Source organism: Schistocerca nitens, chromosome 7 (assembly GCF_023898315.1).
Source record: "Schistocerca nitens isolate TAMUIC-IGC-003100 chromosome 7, iqSchNite1.1, whole genome shotgun sequence".
In the NCBI taxonomy this organism is placed as follows: domain Eukaryota; kingdom Metazoa; phylum Arthropoda; class Insecta; order Orthoptera; family Acrididae; genus Schistocerca; species Schistocerca nitens.
Genome location: NC_064620.1, coordinates 364,338,565 through 364,354,974, shown reverse-complemented (window position 1 = coordinate 364,354,974; position 16,410 = coordinate 364,338,565). Strand labels below are relative to the sequence as shown.

The following is a 16,410-nucleotide window of genomic DNA, read 5'->3' as shown; positions in this document are numbered from 1 at the left end:
ATTCGACCATGGCAATTTGAAATTTATCTAATAGATACTTAAAAATATCTAATAATGTTTAATTTCTTGTCCCATCTGTTTGCAATTTGTGCTTTCCATTTATATGAATCTTCACTCTTTGAACCTTTCTGTATCCATCTTTTGTTGTTGTTGTTGTTGTTGTGATATTCAGTACAGAAACTGGTTCGATGCAGCTCTCCATGCTACCCTCTCCTGTGCAAGTCTTTTCATCTCCAAGTAACTACTGCAAACTACATCTTTCTGAAACTGCTTAGCATACACATCTCTTGGTCTCTCTCTCTCTCTCTATGATTTTTACCCTCCACGCTGCCTCCAATACTAAATTGGTGATCCCTTGATGTGTCAAAGTGTCCTACCAACCTATTCCTTCTTCTAGCCAGGTTGTGCCACAAATTCCTCTTCTCCCAATTCTGTTCAGTACCTCCTCATTAGTTATGTGATCCACCCATCTAATCTTCAGCATTCTCCTGTAGCACCACATTTTGAAAGCTTTTATTCTCTTTTTGTCTACACTGTTTATCATCCATGTTTCACTTCCATACATGGCTACACTGCATACAAATACTTTCAGAAAAGACTTCCTATACCCAATGTTAACACATCTCTCTTCTTCATAAACGCTTTCCTTGCTATTGCCAGTCTACATTTTATATCTTCTCTACTTCGACCAACATTTCTACAGAATCCAAACTCATCTTATCTGAGGTCGACTACTACCACTTTTTACACTTGGCTGTAAAGAATTCTTGCCAGTATTTTGCAACCGTTACATTAAACTGATAGTTTGGTGTCAGCAACCTTTCTTTGGGATTGGAATTATTATATTCTTCATGAAGTCTGAGGGTATTTTGTCTGTCTTATGCATCTTGCTCACCAGATGGAATAGATTTGGTATGGTTGACTCTCCCAAGGTTATCAGTAGTCTGGAATGTTGTCTACTACTGGGGCCTTGTTTCGATGTAGGTCTTTCAGTGCTCTGCCGAATTCTTCACGCAGTATTACATCTCCTATTTCATCTTCATCTACGTCCTCTTCCATTATCATACTTCTGCCCTCAAGTACATCGACCTTGTGTAGATCCTCTATATGCTCCTTCCGTCTTTCTGCTTTCCCTTTTTTATGCTTAGGACTAGTTTTCCACCTGAGTTTTGATATTCATACAGGTTGTTCTCTTTTCTCCAGAGACCTCTAATTTCCTGTATCCAGTATATCTAATGCCTAGTGATACGTGCTCCTACCTTCTTACATTTGTCCTCTAGCCATCCCTGCCAAACAATTTTGCACTTCTTATCATTCTTATTTTTGAGACACTTATTCCTTTTTGCCTGCTTCATTTACTGTATTTTTATATTTCCTTCTTTCATCCATTAAATTCAATATCTGTTCTATTACCCATGGATTTCTACTAGCCCTCACCTTTTTACCTACTCGATCCTCTGCTGCCTTCACTATTTCATCTCTCAAAGCTACCCATTCTTCTTATATTGTCTCTCTTTCCCCTGGTCTTGGGAAATGTGGCCTAAAACTCCCTCAAACACTCTACAGCCTCTGTTTCAGTTTATCCATGTCCCATCTTCTTGAATTCCTACCTTTCTGCAGTTTCTTCAGTTTTAGTCTACAGTTCATAACCAATAAATTGTCCATATCTGCCCCAGGAAATGTCTTACAATTTAAAACCTGGTTCCCAAATCTCTCTCTTACCATTATATAATCTATCTTAAACCTTCCAGTGTCCCCAGGCCTCTTCCACATATACAACTTTCTTTCATGGTTCTTAAACCAAGTGTTAGCTATGATTATGTTATGCTCCGTGCAAAATTCTACCAGGCAGTTTCGTCATTCATTCCTTACCCGCAGTCCATATTCACCTACTACTTTTCCTTCTCTTCCTTTTTCTACTATCTAATTCCAGTCCATCATGACTTAAAATTTTCTCTCCCTTAACTATCCGAACATTTTTTTTTTAATCACATCATACATTTCTGCAATATCTATATCATCTGCGGAGCTAGTTGGAATATAAACTTTTACTACTGTGGTAGGCGTAAGCTTCGTGTCTATCTTGGCTACAATAATGGGTTCACTATGCTGTTCATAGTATCTTACCCGTGTTCCAATTTTTTACAGTTTCAAATTTGTTTTTACCAGAGCAATAAAATGTAATGGTTGTTTGTTTATACTCAAGGTCTGTGTCAACTTTTGCTTTTTTATCACCATCTACCATTTCTTCATAACCTTCTTCACTTAGAATACGACATGAAACTGCACTTTCGTCTTCAAAGATTTGAGTAATGTGACTTCCCATAAGTGCGTCATTTATCAAAAATGTATTTATTCAAATCTTCTAACTCAGCATTTCCCTCACACCAGCTGTCCCCACTGCTGCCCTTGTGCTTGGATAAGGTTTATCAACCAAGAGAAAAAGAGGGGGAGTCATCTCTTCTTTCCTGCTCCTGTCACGAAATTGCCACTGTCTGATGCACCTACCGCACAAAATCAAAGGGCATTCCATTTTTTTGACCTGAACATTTCTGTGCTTCCTCATTACTGTACACATTTGCATTAACATACAAACTATTTCGAATTGAACATAAATTCAATCTGGAAAGGTTACAACTTGAAAACAAAAAATTGCACCAAATGTAAAAAGGAAACATAAATGCAACACAAGATGTTTTATATTTCACAAAATTACACTTGTTAAACAAACCAATTTGATAATTAGCACTGAAACAGACACACAGGGCAACTGTACAGAGATATTTCTGGCTTTCTGACAAATGCATCTTTGGAATACCACTTCACTGTATATGATGAATTTGGTATTAACGATGCTGTTAGTCATATGTCGAAATCAGAAACAAAAATGCGAGGGTGAGGGGATTTGGAGGGGGAAAAAAAAAGATAAAGACTTTGACACATGTGGGTGCACCATTGCAATGTATATTGAAAACCTTAGGAGCTCTATCTTTTTTTAAATATATCTATCACCATTTCAATGGGAATCATTCAGAAATGTTAAACTTAGTTTTTTTTTAAGGGGTTGTTTTACTCTCTTAGTGGACATATGGGCACATAAAAATGTGTCTTATTTTATTCTGTACTAAAACATATTCAACACCTATCAAAATCAAAGTGTATCCCTTGGATATGTTTACTTGTCAATGCAATATCTTCTGTCTTTTAACTATTTTGTAGACTTCACATTGTACTAGCTACCCAAATATTTAGAGCTTTTTCACAAAAAACTGGTAAAGAATTTCATATTTTACAAGATACAGAGCCATCCTGTCACTGCTTCTTCACCGTCAAAAAACTACAAATAATCTAGGTTTACAAAAAAATATTAAAAAATGTTAGATTCCATAAAAAGTGAATAAAACTTTTCTGCCTAACATTGTTATAAATATTTTCATGCACTTACAATGACATTTAGTTACTTACAATTGTCTGTATCTATTTTTACCAGGACTGTGGTCTCAATGAATAGTAAGACAACAATCGAAACTGATCCCACCATTCGTATTTTTAATGATATCCTGCAAAGTACAAATTGTGTTTGAATACATAGATACATGAAGGAAAACAGCCAAAATCTCTGAATCTTAACAATACCAAGAAACACTTAGTCCAGCAGCTTGCTTTTTCTTCTTTCATTTGGCATGCTTGTGAAACGGGACTTTCAGACAACAGAAAAAGAAAAGAAAGAACTATGAATTATGTACCAAGCAAGTGTAACTTTTATTTCAGAATTTGTAGATATTTGGCATTATGCAATGGTGAGGAGCTGGCTTTCATATACTTGAAAACAGAAAAAAATAATAACAGAAGACAAGAAAAATACAAGACTAACACAATACTTTAAGACATAATATGGTGGAAACAGGAATGACTGAAGTAAAAATATGTCAAAGGTAGATGGTACGAAAAAGACTGAAATGAACAGACGTTATGACATATATGGTGCTAATAAGCTTGACTGAATAGAGCAAGGTACAGAAAGCATTAAACAAACTATAAGTATAGCATGGTGCAGAAATAATAATGGACAATAGCAAATATATAGAAAAATGTAGTTCTTACTTATAAGTTATAATAGTAACTGGTAGAAGAACTGTAATCCTGTTTAGCAATGTGTCTCTCAAAATGGGAATGAAATCTGTGGTTTCACATTACATTATTATTTACTGCTTGCTACTGGATGAAATCTTCAAGGCTTCCTCACAAATTATGATTTGTGGCTATGTGACTGTGGTCGAAGAAATTTTTCACTTCATGTTTAACCCATACTGGTACTGGACATCTTTGGAGGTGCTCCTGGCTTCATTGAGTCTTCTCGACTGATGAGTGAAGTCTAAGAGCATCTCCAACATTGTCCACGTACTCTCTGGGCAAAATGCCAGGAACTGAAAAGTTTCTTGGATCACAGCCTTACAACCCAGAAGACTCACCAGCAACTAAGACATCTGACTGTGAAAGCATTCATTATATGATATGTGGCTGTGTTTATCCAGCCTATTTTCAGATGAGTACTCTTCTATTTGGTTAGAATCCAGAAATATGGTTATAAAGTAATCATATCCATGTCTGTTTTGCAAGTCACCTCTATCTCAGTTGTGTCTTCTCTCTTCTTCATTTATTTGCCTTTCATATCATTGGCTCTGAGCACTATGGGACTCAACTTCTGAGGTCATTAGTCCCCTAGAACTTCGAACTAGTTAAACCTAACTAACCTAAGGACATCACAAACATCCATGCCCGAGGCAGGATTCGAACCTGCGACCGTAGCGGTCTTGCGGTTCCAGACTGCAGCGCCTTTAACCGCACGGCCACTCGGCCGGCTTTCATATCATTGTTATTCCTATTTATTTATTTATTTATTGGTTCTATAGTGAAGTCAAGTCTTAACTCTCTTCTAATTAAGCTATTGCGTTATCCTACTTTGTGACAGATTTGTTCTGCAGCTTATGTAACAAAACAGTACCATCAGTAAGTTAAAGACTATTCCAACGAGATCCATTGGTAACTGCAACTAGTACACTCCCGTTAGCTAGTAATTTGTTTGTCGAACTTTATTTCCTAACAAGCACCACTGCAGATGTACTATGTTTACTCATTTTATTAGGTACTAAGGTTTGGATTTCTAACATTTGTAAATAACTTTGGTATTTACTTTAGTTCATAATGTTTAAGATTTATTTGCTCTCTTTGTTTAAGTTTTTAACATCCCGACACTGGTTGTAGATTTACACTGCTGGTTATGCCAATCACTTAGCTCGAACCCTGCACCATTCTGTAGAAACGAAACTTCACTGTTTCGATATTTACCTGTATTGCAGGTTTCACTGCCAATAAGTCCAGCAATTTGTTCTAGTTTACTAATGTGGTTTTATTATATCTTATATTTCTATATCATATACACTGGAAAATCTGCATTTGCTTGAAAATTGAGTAAACATACCTGTGACTAAGTAAGGAGTTCAACACAAGGAAGAGTGTATTGGGAACTGTTGATGCAACACTGAGGTAAGCTGTGAAACTGGCTTGCAAATCTGATTTCTGATCAATATCAAGGTCATACATCTCAAAAGAGCTCTGATTAACATCCCTCAGTTTATACATCCAGTACTGCAACAAGAATAGAATTGTAGAATTAATTCCAGACCACCAATTAATTGATTCTAACTCTGAAAAATATATAATTACATGAATATTTGTTAATATAATTCCAATCAGTATGGCTTTTTGCAAACATAACCAAAATGTTTGCTGCATTTATAATAATTTAACTTGCTTAAATTTTAAAAAAGTATTAAACTATACAGAAATATAATTAAATCAAGATATGGAAACTCCAGGTAGGAATATCAAAAATATAGAAAAAGACAGATGACTACTTACTGTAAGTAAGAAATGTCAAGTTGCAGACAGGAACAATTAAAAGTCACTTACATAAAGCTTTTGGCCACAGCTTTCATCAGTAAAAGAGTGAATGGGTGAGAGTGAGACACAACAATTCCCACACACAACCAGGACACCTCACGCACATACGACTGCCAACTCCAGCATCTTGGGCCGGAATGCAACAATCACATGGGATGCAAGCAGCAATCTGGAAGAGATCTTCATAGCCTTCCAAAACACCAAGCACCTAGTCCTGTTCAAGTTCACTGATAATATCTTAATGATCTGGACTCAGGACTAAGACATACTATCTTCGTTCCTTCACAACCTCAAAACTTTCTCTCCCATCCGCTTCACATGGTCCTCCTCAACAGTGTGCCACCTTCCCAGATGTTGACCTCCTCCTCTCTGATTGCTCTATCTGCACCTCTGTCCACATGAAATCCACCAACAATACCTGCATTTTGACAGCTGTCATCCCTTTCACACTAAAAAATCCATTCCATTCAGCCTGGACACCTGAGGCTGGTATATCTGCAGTGACAAAAACTCCCTTCCAAAGCATGCTGAGGGTCTCACCAAGGCCTTCAAAGACAGGCTCTATCCCCCAGAGCTAGTCTGCAAACAGATCTTCCGTGCCATTTCCCCTCACACCCCAATCCTCCCATCGCCCCCAAGCACCATCTACAAAGCAGTGTCCCCTTCATCACCCAGTACCAACCAGGACAGAAACAACAGAACTACATCCTTTGCCAGGGCTTTGATTACGTATCATCATGGCCTGAAACGAGGGACATCCTACCCAAGATAGTTCCACCCCTCCTAAAGTGGTGTTCTATCATCCACCCAACCTCCACAACATCCTAGTCCATCCCACTGCCATTCCCAATCCCAGCCCCTTGCCACAAGGATTATATCCCTACGGAAGACCCAGGTGCAAAACCTGCCCGATTCGCCCACCCATTACTTCCTATTCCACTCCTTACACAGGTTTATCCAACTCCATCAAGGCCGAGTACCTGTGAAAGCAGCCATGTCATTTATCAGCTCTGCTGTAATCACTGTACAGCTTTTTATATTGTTATGACCACCAACTAGCTATCCACCATTACGAATGGTCACTGCCAAACTGTGGCCAAGAGCAAAGTAGACCACCCTGTGGCACAAGATACAGCTGAATATAACATAGTTGATTTCAATGGCTGCTTCACTACCCGAGCCATCTGGATGCCGCTCTCCACCACCAGTTTTTCTGAACTGTGAAGACGGGAGTTATCCTTACAACACATTCTCTGCTCCTGTAATTTTCCCGGCCTCAACCTATGGTAACATACTGTCTCCACACCCTACACCAACAGTTTCCAGACCTGCTGTACTATCATCTCCTCCCCATTCTCATATCCCGCCATGTTTATTTGCAGCCCTCTGCCAATGCATATGTCTGTCTTTCCCTGCTCCTCTCCTTTTTTGCTCCTTTTTCCCCACCTCTCTGTCCCACAACCTCCCGATGCTGCGGTTGGCAGTCTAGTCCCTGGACGCTCCGCCAGCCTGCATTTGTCTCTCTCTCCACCCATACACTACTAACCCTACTCCTCCAGATTGCTGCTTGCACCCCACGTGATAGTTGCATTCTGGCCTACGATGCTGGAGTTGGCAATTATATGTGCAGGAGGTATGCTTGGTTGTGTGTGTGAATGGTGTATGTCTCTCTTTTACTGATGAAAGTCATGGCCGGAAGCTTTGTGTAAGTATGTTTTAATTGTGCCTGTATGCAACTTGGCAACTCGACATGTCTTCCTTACGGTAAGTAGCAATCTGTCTTTTTCTACATTGGAGAAATATAATTATTTTAATTCCTGAGCATTACACCAACAATCATTTCCAAGTATTTGGATATAATATGGAGCTTCTTTGGGTACAAGATATTTCAAATTACTTACTTTTCCAATTCCTATTCTCCTACCTTACACCAGCTGTCCTCAAAGTGGGGTGCAGAGAGTAGCAGAGGGGGCATTGGTTTTCCTTGAGATATTTATATTTTGTAAAATGTAAGAGAGAGACTTTAGGTGAAATAATATTGCTAGATCATTATTCTCAGATCAAAGAGATATCTCTTTGATGAGATTGCAATTGGGCTGTCTTAATGACAAAGTTGAATGCAGCAGACTGACATTTTCAAGATGACACTGACTAAATACATCTGATGGGGAAAGAGAAGCCACTATTGCCTATACTGATGCTGGTGTGGAACTTATTTCCGACCCCCATCACCAATCTTCTGCCCTCTTTGTGGACAATGTGACCGTATCTACAAATTTCCGATAGTTGGGCCTTGCTGATGCATAAAAAATAGAGTCATACTCTAGATGGAACTGAATAAAGGCTTTAGGTGGCACTTGCATCAACCTCCTTTCAGTCCTCATTGTTGAGCCAGTTTGCACTATGCAAACCTAATAATAAAAATAATGTGAATTTCTCATTTAAAAAAGTCATGAGACTCAGTGTCAATGGTATTTTAAAAAGCTGAGTGCTCCACATGTATCGCTATTGAACTGTAAGATTACTGAAAACAAAATTGATACTAATTGTTCTGCATAAAAAGTAAAACACTTCTTACAGACATTATTCAGGAGGCTGAAGACTGTTACGTGACTGATTGTAATTGCCAAGCAATGTTATGAGCAAAACTATTGTGTACACCCCCCCCCCCCCCCCCCAACAAAGTGTGAAAATTGATATCTTATCAGGCAATGCAGCTAACTCTTGAAACAATGTTACATAAAATACTTATCTGAGGGACACTATTTTCTTGGGGAAATGGGTTGAAAGGAAGTCACAATGCTCTAAAGGAAGAAACACTATCTGAACAATTGTAAAAATGTTGAGTATTCAGGAAATCCATAGTAGTGCATTTGGTTAGGATATGTTCTCTTGATGTTGAGAAAGACTGCTGGTGAAATGTGGAGTGAGAGAGAAAGTTGGAACTCATAACCACACTGGGTAATATTGGTCAGAGCCCTACATACTTAATGCAAGAGCTGTCGACAGATCTCCTGCTTTCAAAAGTCTGTACCCCATAGTACTTCACCATTCATTCAGTATTACTTTCCCTAATGATTAGGATGTAGATTGTTTTCTGTTTTCACAGAGGTGTCCCAATAGACTCTTCTTATGGCCGAATACCTTTTAACAGACAAAATTTTATAATAAAGTTTGAGAATCATCTCTTTAGATCTTACATTTAATGGTAGAATGAACTGAACTGAGTAACATGTGGTCTTGGTACCACACTGTTTGTCACTGACAGTGAAGAACTCTTTGTCAGCCAAACTTAAATTAAACTGCTTCCTCTCCACATTCTTTATATCACAAGGAAATGTGGGAATGGTTATATTTCCTGATGAATGACAATTCACCTTTTCCTGCACACATCACTGGTGATCTTTGAAAGTGCTTTTCAAATTTGTATAACATTAACTGACTTTGGCCTTCTCACAAATTCTTAATGCTCATATCTCCAACATGTCAATGTCATCAGCATGAGCATGGTACCACGTTGTTAACTAATTCTGGCAGCTTAGTGAAAGTTAGACTGGGTAATCCCACACCAGCGATGGTGTAATTATCTCCATAAATCCATCATCTGACTACATTACATAAAAGAAACTATTAAAGACCCTGCTTATTTGGTGCTCCACAGGTGAATAATTTAAATATTAATTAAACCAACATAGCTGCATTTCAGGTATGTGTATTAAACTACAAACAGTTATAATAGAGGGAAACATTCCACGTAGGAAAAATGTATCTAAAAACAAAGATGATGTGACTTATCAAATGAAAGTGCTGGCAGGTCGACAGACACACAAACAAACACAAACAAACACAAACATACACACAAAATTCAAGCTTTCGCAACAAACAGTTTTAGATGACACTGAGTGTGCACCAACAACCTTCGAACTACTTCTCACAAAGTGGCAGGAGAGTGCTGGTTCCACTTTATGAGAACTAGTTTTGAAGACTGATGAATTTTTGGTGTCATACAACAGAATGAAACTAGCGTAAAATATACCTGAAATACAGCTGCGGGCTGGTCTGAAAAAAATTACAAATTATTACCATATTTATGTAGATAACTGATGTGAATTTTCACTTAAACATTTATTTGTAAGCGGTAGGCACCAAACAAATGCATTATTAACAAAAGTGTGCAATTGCTTTCTGTGGAATTAAAGGTTCCATCACTTAGTAAAAGAGGTGCAGGTTGACAAAAACAATAGTTCGTGTTGACACAAAAAGGCACCACATATCCAGAGACAAAATTGGCAGTGGAACATAACGGTCAATGGAAATGTCCAATTCCATGCATCTGCTTTGACCCGCGACGTAAGGGTGTTGCATGTGATGTCATTTCCATGTGGAGTTTATGAGTTTGTTGTGTTTGTAGATGTCATCTTCTTGTGTTTGATAGTGTCCTCTGGTGGTGTGTGTGTGTGTGTGTGTGTGTGTGTGTGTGTGTGTGTGTGTGTGTATGTGCCAAGTGTATTGTGTTGCATTGGGTTCATTTGAGCCTTGATGTTGGATGTGTGAAACCCTTGGCAGTGTTTGTAGTTCGGGATGGAAGGTATGAAAGTTTTTTCAGTGAGTTATCAATTAATTTTGTTTACATGACTTTTCTTTAGGTTTAAGGTATGTTGTTTGTGGTGCAGTAAGACATTTAATTTATTATGTGGCTTCTATTGTTAGGTATGGATATGACGACGAAATATAACAGTGCTACGCTGTGGTCAGAGATGGGGGAGGACGTATTTCCATTAGTAAATTCCTTTAGTTATTTGGGCTGATCACTGAAGTGTAGTATTTGCCGCAAGAATATGAGGTGACCAGAGTTCCACTGTCTCTGACATTTTTTGTAGTTGTAGGTGTTGGTTTTTTGGTATCAATAGTTGTGGTTGATCTATGTAGGTCAAGGGAAATGACTATTTCAGTTTTCATGGTTGAAAGGTCAAGGGAAGTGTCCTGTAGATTTTGTTGGTGTACCAGAATATTTTAATTTTGTCTTTTTTTGTTATGTTGTGTGTTTTGGGATCATGGTGCTTTTTTTTACTGTTATATTTAGTTTGTCCCCACTCTAAAACCTCAAATTTGTCCGCACATTAAGTGTTTGTGAAAGAAACAATATATGGCATTCAGATGGTATTTTGTTCACACTACCACCACAATATATAGCTTTCCTCTGTCTTCAATAGATATAGATGAATTTACTGAAGACAATAAATTTAAGCACAGGTATTCTATCTGTTAGCGATGTGAAAATTTGCACCGGACTGGGACTCAAAGGTTTCCCACTTATTGCGAGCAGTTGCCTTGCATTCGGCTATTTGTGCATGTGCCAGGACCCAGCCAAACTTTCATGTCACACTGTATACATCCCCATACGACAGTCTCTTACTTTCATGAATATACTATAAGGACATAGAGTGATATACAGAGGTTTACGTCGGTCCTGGAGGCGTACATGGATAGCCTAATGGTAAGGCGACCACTCATGATAAGTGGGAAATCCGTGTTCGAGCCAAGTTTTTGCCTTTAGTAAATTCATTTCAATCCAATTTCAAACAGCTGTCAATCATCATCAATGCAAATCTCGAAATAGTTCTAATTTTTAATAATTGGAAAAAGAAGAAAATTTGCAGACTCACATCATCTGCTGTAATGAAGAAACACCACGGAAGCAAAGTAGTCATTCCCAACAGGTAAAATATAACATAAGCTAGGTTAAACCTGTAAGAAAACAAAACAAATATCATACTTCTACATAATGTGCTGCAGTTCACTCAGTCTAAATACTGTATGTGAGAAATCAAATACGTTCTATTGCAGAATTTTGAAGGACCACACGAAACTGATAGCTCTACTTTTTCAATTCACAGCATTTCATATGGCAAATATTAACTTTGTTATAGTTTAGAAAACAAGGCATGCAGGTAAAATACTACAAACAGAGTTATAACCCTAAGAGGAATTTAAACTTTAATACTCAAAATTTTGAAAATGCATGCAAAGTCTTCGTCACTGCAGTGATAAAACTGAGGATAGGCAGACACATATGTAACTGGGAAAACTTGGTTGGCTTAAAGTTCAGCCCTTTTCTTAAACACCTGATGCCCTACCACATGACAAAACCAACTTTTCATTCATTACTCTGTGATCTTCCTATAGTGCTATTTATGAAACAATTGTCATATCCGTGCATCCCGTTTAAGATACAAGTAACAGGTGTATATGGCTATGATCCCCACTCCCCACTTGTGCTCCCCCCCCCCCCCCCCCCACACACACACACCCGCCCCCACGATAACTGAAATTTACCTCTGTGAGGTGAAATAAGTATCTAATGAGTTTGATATTTGGAAAGCTTTTAGGATTATGGTTTGTATCAAATATGAAATCAATCGATGCTGGATAACATTATATTTGGCGTCTATTAAAAAAACTAAAACAGAGAAACATGAATGAGAGATTTCACATAATTATTTTACCTGTCACACGGTTCCCTGACTTTAAACAGAGGTTTGACATCATCTGTGACGACAACATGGTCATCATCATCACCAGGACGACTTTTCGTTGCTGCTCCATCGTCAAAATCACTCTCACTTTCACTCTGTTGAAGGAGTGGCCTGGTATTGACTGAGTACTCCATATTCCGAAACTTGAATTACCTGTGGAGTAAGACGACATGGGTGGATGAAAATATTCAAAAGCCCATCCAATAAATAAAAGTCAGAGGAGTCCCTTCCACCGCTTTTCCTTGTTTCTATTTATTATTGGTCCTTCCTTCATTCTGATAAACAACACAAGCATGAAATATTTGGTACTGAACAACAGATGAAGAACAATAACACCAAGCCGCTGGCACATCTGGAAAATTGTTGCCTAATTACAATGCGACACTATTCTAATCCCTCCGAAGAAAAGGACGATACACTTATATACTCACACCCTTTTTGAAAAGTCAGCGCGTTCTTTCTAAAGCCACATCAATTTACGTATCTGGTTTAAAACGCAAGACGTTGCTTGAGACGTGTTTTCACTTAGCAACTATACGAAAATAATACGGCCAGTATTTCGTGTAATTCCACTTCAACAGAATATGTTGCATTTATGAAATAACGAAGACGGGCAGCATGTTACTATGCCATGAGTCACCAGTCACTACATCATCCGAATGTTACTCACAACACACTACCTATACCATTGTCACCGCCGAGCGTCAGCAAGCGCACCGAACTAGTAGTTGACACTTGCCGCTGTCAATAGCACAAACATTACAATATCTCTGCCAAAGATAGCACATTAACACAACCATGGAGGTAAGAATTATTCTTACCTCCATGAACACAACTATTGTTTAGTACCTAATACAATCGGGAGATCGCAGCAAATACACAACAAAAGAATCGATAAGGTGGTTTGACGCTCCCAGTCAAAAGAGAACAGCCGGATTGTTAATCACATATAAAGTAGATCACAGATGAGGAGTTTGTTATGTTCTAGATATAATTTACAGTTATTTAACCTGCATGATGATTAAATGTAATGTTCAAATAATTTTTTAAATTATTTATTAATCTATCTCTGAGGACTAGTAAGAAATCGATGTTCTCATGAGTAATTTAAAACTCTGTGTGGGCTTTATTTAAAAAAACATAATTGTATGTAGCACGATGCTAAATAAGGCGCACATGATAAAAGAAAACAATACCATTATACAGGGGCATTGAAAATAGATTCTCAGTTACAAGTCAATAGTCCTATTTAGAACCACGTGCTTAATGTTGAGTCTGATTTGTACAATTAGTATTACAAATAATTCAGTGAATCAGATCCCCCTTTCAACAATATTCAAATGAAACAAAAATTCCTTTCTGATGTTTCGGTCTCACTTTTAAACATGTTAGTGAACCAATTAAAGTAACGTAAAAATAACTAAAAAACTGGCTAATTAAAAATAAAATACTAAATCTGGAAGGCTTTCAAAGCAGAAGAAATAAAAAATCGGGAACAACATGGACAGAAGGAAGGAATGTACTTCATGGAGAAAAAATGAGTGAATACTGGAAAAATAGGAAACAACAACAAAGGAAGAAGAGGAACTGACGTTGTTAACGTGATCCTAGTTTGTCAATACGACTTAAAAAAAAACTAGATGATGATACAGCGACATTGTATGGAAACAATATTGTATTATTTTGTATATGGCACCACTTTTAAGAGACTGATCTGAGCCTTTCTTCACCCACTTCTATGTTATTATTTCACATTTTCCAACTGAGTTATTTTTATATATAATATTCGTAGACAACACAAGAGTTTAAAAGCAAGAAAAACAAATGTCCCATCAAGGAGTTGAAATCATATTTCAGGTACATTTCCATGGAGAATACTCATGGCTTATATACAGAAAAAAGTAGAAAAGCCATCATCAATTGCTGTGTGATAGAACTTGTCTTATTTGTTAGCAAAGACATGGAGTAAACTGCAAAGTGCTGTGCAAATGCTGAGCTAAAGCGTGAACATACAAAATATTTGTCATCACTAACCATTCGCCATTTGAAAGCAAGTAGCTATAACAAAAGGAATATGAATGGTCTTCACTAACTATGAGTTCACCTTATTCTAGAACCCCAAGAGGTATTTTGTGTGCCATAAGTATATTTGGCAACTCCACCAAAGAGTTAATCGTGACAATAAGCAATAATTTCAACTTCATATAGGCCCTAAGTAAAAATATTAAATGGAACTTGCACTTAGTACAACATAAAACTGGTACAAACTACTCATGTAAACTGTTAGTATGCGGCCGTATATTACCTTAGAAAATATATCAGTTTTTTTTAAACAGCTGGCATAATCCAAACAATAGCAAGATAGCTTGAATATGATCCGAAAAATTTGAAAGTGACTAATAACTATATCAAGGAAATTCTCTTGGTTGATATTCGTCAGTTGGCTTCTTAATGACACATTAATGCATGCAAGCTAGTTGCCAGAACCCTTCTAGATACGTGTTTTGTAGTAGTGTCATATTTAAGATACCTTCTTTATATACTATTTGCAGTGCGAATGTTGTCAGACATAAGTGATAAATAATAACAAAAAAGTTAGAGTATATTGCTCACTTTCAATCTGTAATATCAGGCACAATCATATTTTTGGGTAAATCACCAAACCAAACTAAAATTTTTGGACTCTGAAAGTGGGTAATATAAATTATTTGTTGTGTGAATTCAACAATGTCTGTCAGAGGCCTATTCAAGGAACTGGATACAATAACTTTTGCTTCACAGTACACTTACTTCTTAAAATTTGTCATTAACTTTTGCTTCCCAATACATTTATTCCTTGAAATTTGTCATAAATTGTACATATCTTATTAAAACCAATAACCCAGTTCACTGAATCAGTATTAAAGTCGTCTACATGAATATTTGAAGCCACTTTCCTTATTGCAGAAAGGTGTCCATTATTCAGAAACACACATTTTCAGTAATGTACCAACAGCTAGTAAATGTTAAGCTACTAATAAATTAGGCTACAATTTAAGAATATGCAGAAGGATTTAAAGGTGGCCAACTCCTTCTATTCCATGGATGAATTTCTTAGTAGAACCAAGTCATATATATAGTAATGCAATCTGTGTGATTAAGGCTCATAACCTGATTTCTGTTTGATAGTGCATCACCACAATAATGTAAGAGTTATTGTGTGCACTTCAGTGTATATAAATTTACACGTTTGTGAAAACATTAATACAACATCTCAGATTTTTACCAAATCCATATACTTCAGAAGTGACCACTTAGAATCTCCAAAAGGAACATTACCCCACTCTTCTCTTGTACATATAAATTATTTATTTTCATTATTATGACTTTTGTGCATCGTTGAGGACCTTCTCTGCACAAATCTACGAAATGAATAGTATATCTACTTATGTAAAAGTTAGTCTCCTGGATGATACATTATGAGATGACAAACATCTGGCAGTAGATACGCTTTTTCCACCTACAAAATGGTCAAAGGAAACGGTTAGTGACACATTCAGTAACTCACTGGGAGACAACAGAACAAAAATTCCTCCTCATAAGTAAGGAACAAATGTTAAACTTGTTTGGTAATATATTCATTTTGGTAACACATATAGCACGGAACAACTCTGAAAGTTTGTGAAATGACAGAAAAGTATGTTGCAAATCAAGTGGACCTGATGTCCCATTATTCTAGAGAAATATATGTCAAAAACTACAATTAAGACATCCGAAAACTGCTTGCAATATGATAAACAATTTACTGATTTTTAGCAAGCAGTTTAGGATTACAAATATTTCCACATTTACGATAAAAAAGATAAGCTAAAAGAAAACTGAGAAACTTTGTGCAGTTATAAACACATTACTGGTTGTGATACACACGTGA

The 16,410-nt window shown here is 37.1% G+C and overlaps 1 protein-coding gene across 1 annotated transcript in view; it reads right to left on the bottom strand.

Moving 5' to 3' along the window:
• The window catches only part of LOC126194759 (equilibrative nucleoside transporter 3), an 83,775-nt gene extending 70,500 nt beyond the window's left edge, over positions 1 to 13,275 (bottom strand). Inside the window, exons 1-5 of the mRNA XM_049933041.1 lie at positions 12,932 to 13,275; positions 12,471 to 12,653; positions 11,631 to 11,712; positions 5,483 to 5,649; positions 3,466 to 3,560 (exon numbers count right to left, since the gene is read on the bottom strand). Coding sequence (XP_049788998.1) covers positions 3,466 to 3,560; positions 5,483 to 5,649; positions 11,631 to 11,712; positions 12,471 to 12,634 — 508 coding nt within the window. The 5' untranslated portion in view covers positions 12,635 to 12,653; positions 12,932 to 13,275. The remainder of the gene's footprint in view (positions 1 to 3,465; positions 3,561 to 5,482; positions 5,650 to 11,630; positions 11,713 to 12,470; positions 12,654 to 12,931) is intronic.
• Between the last annotated feature and the right edge of the window lie 3,135 nt (positions 13,276 to 16,410).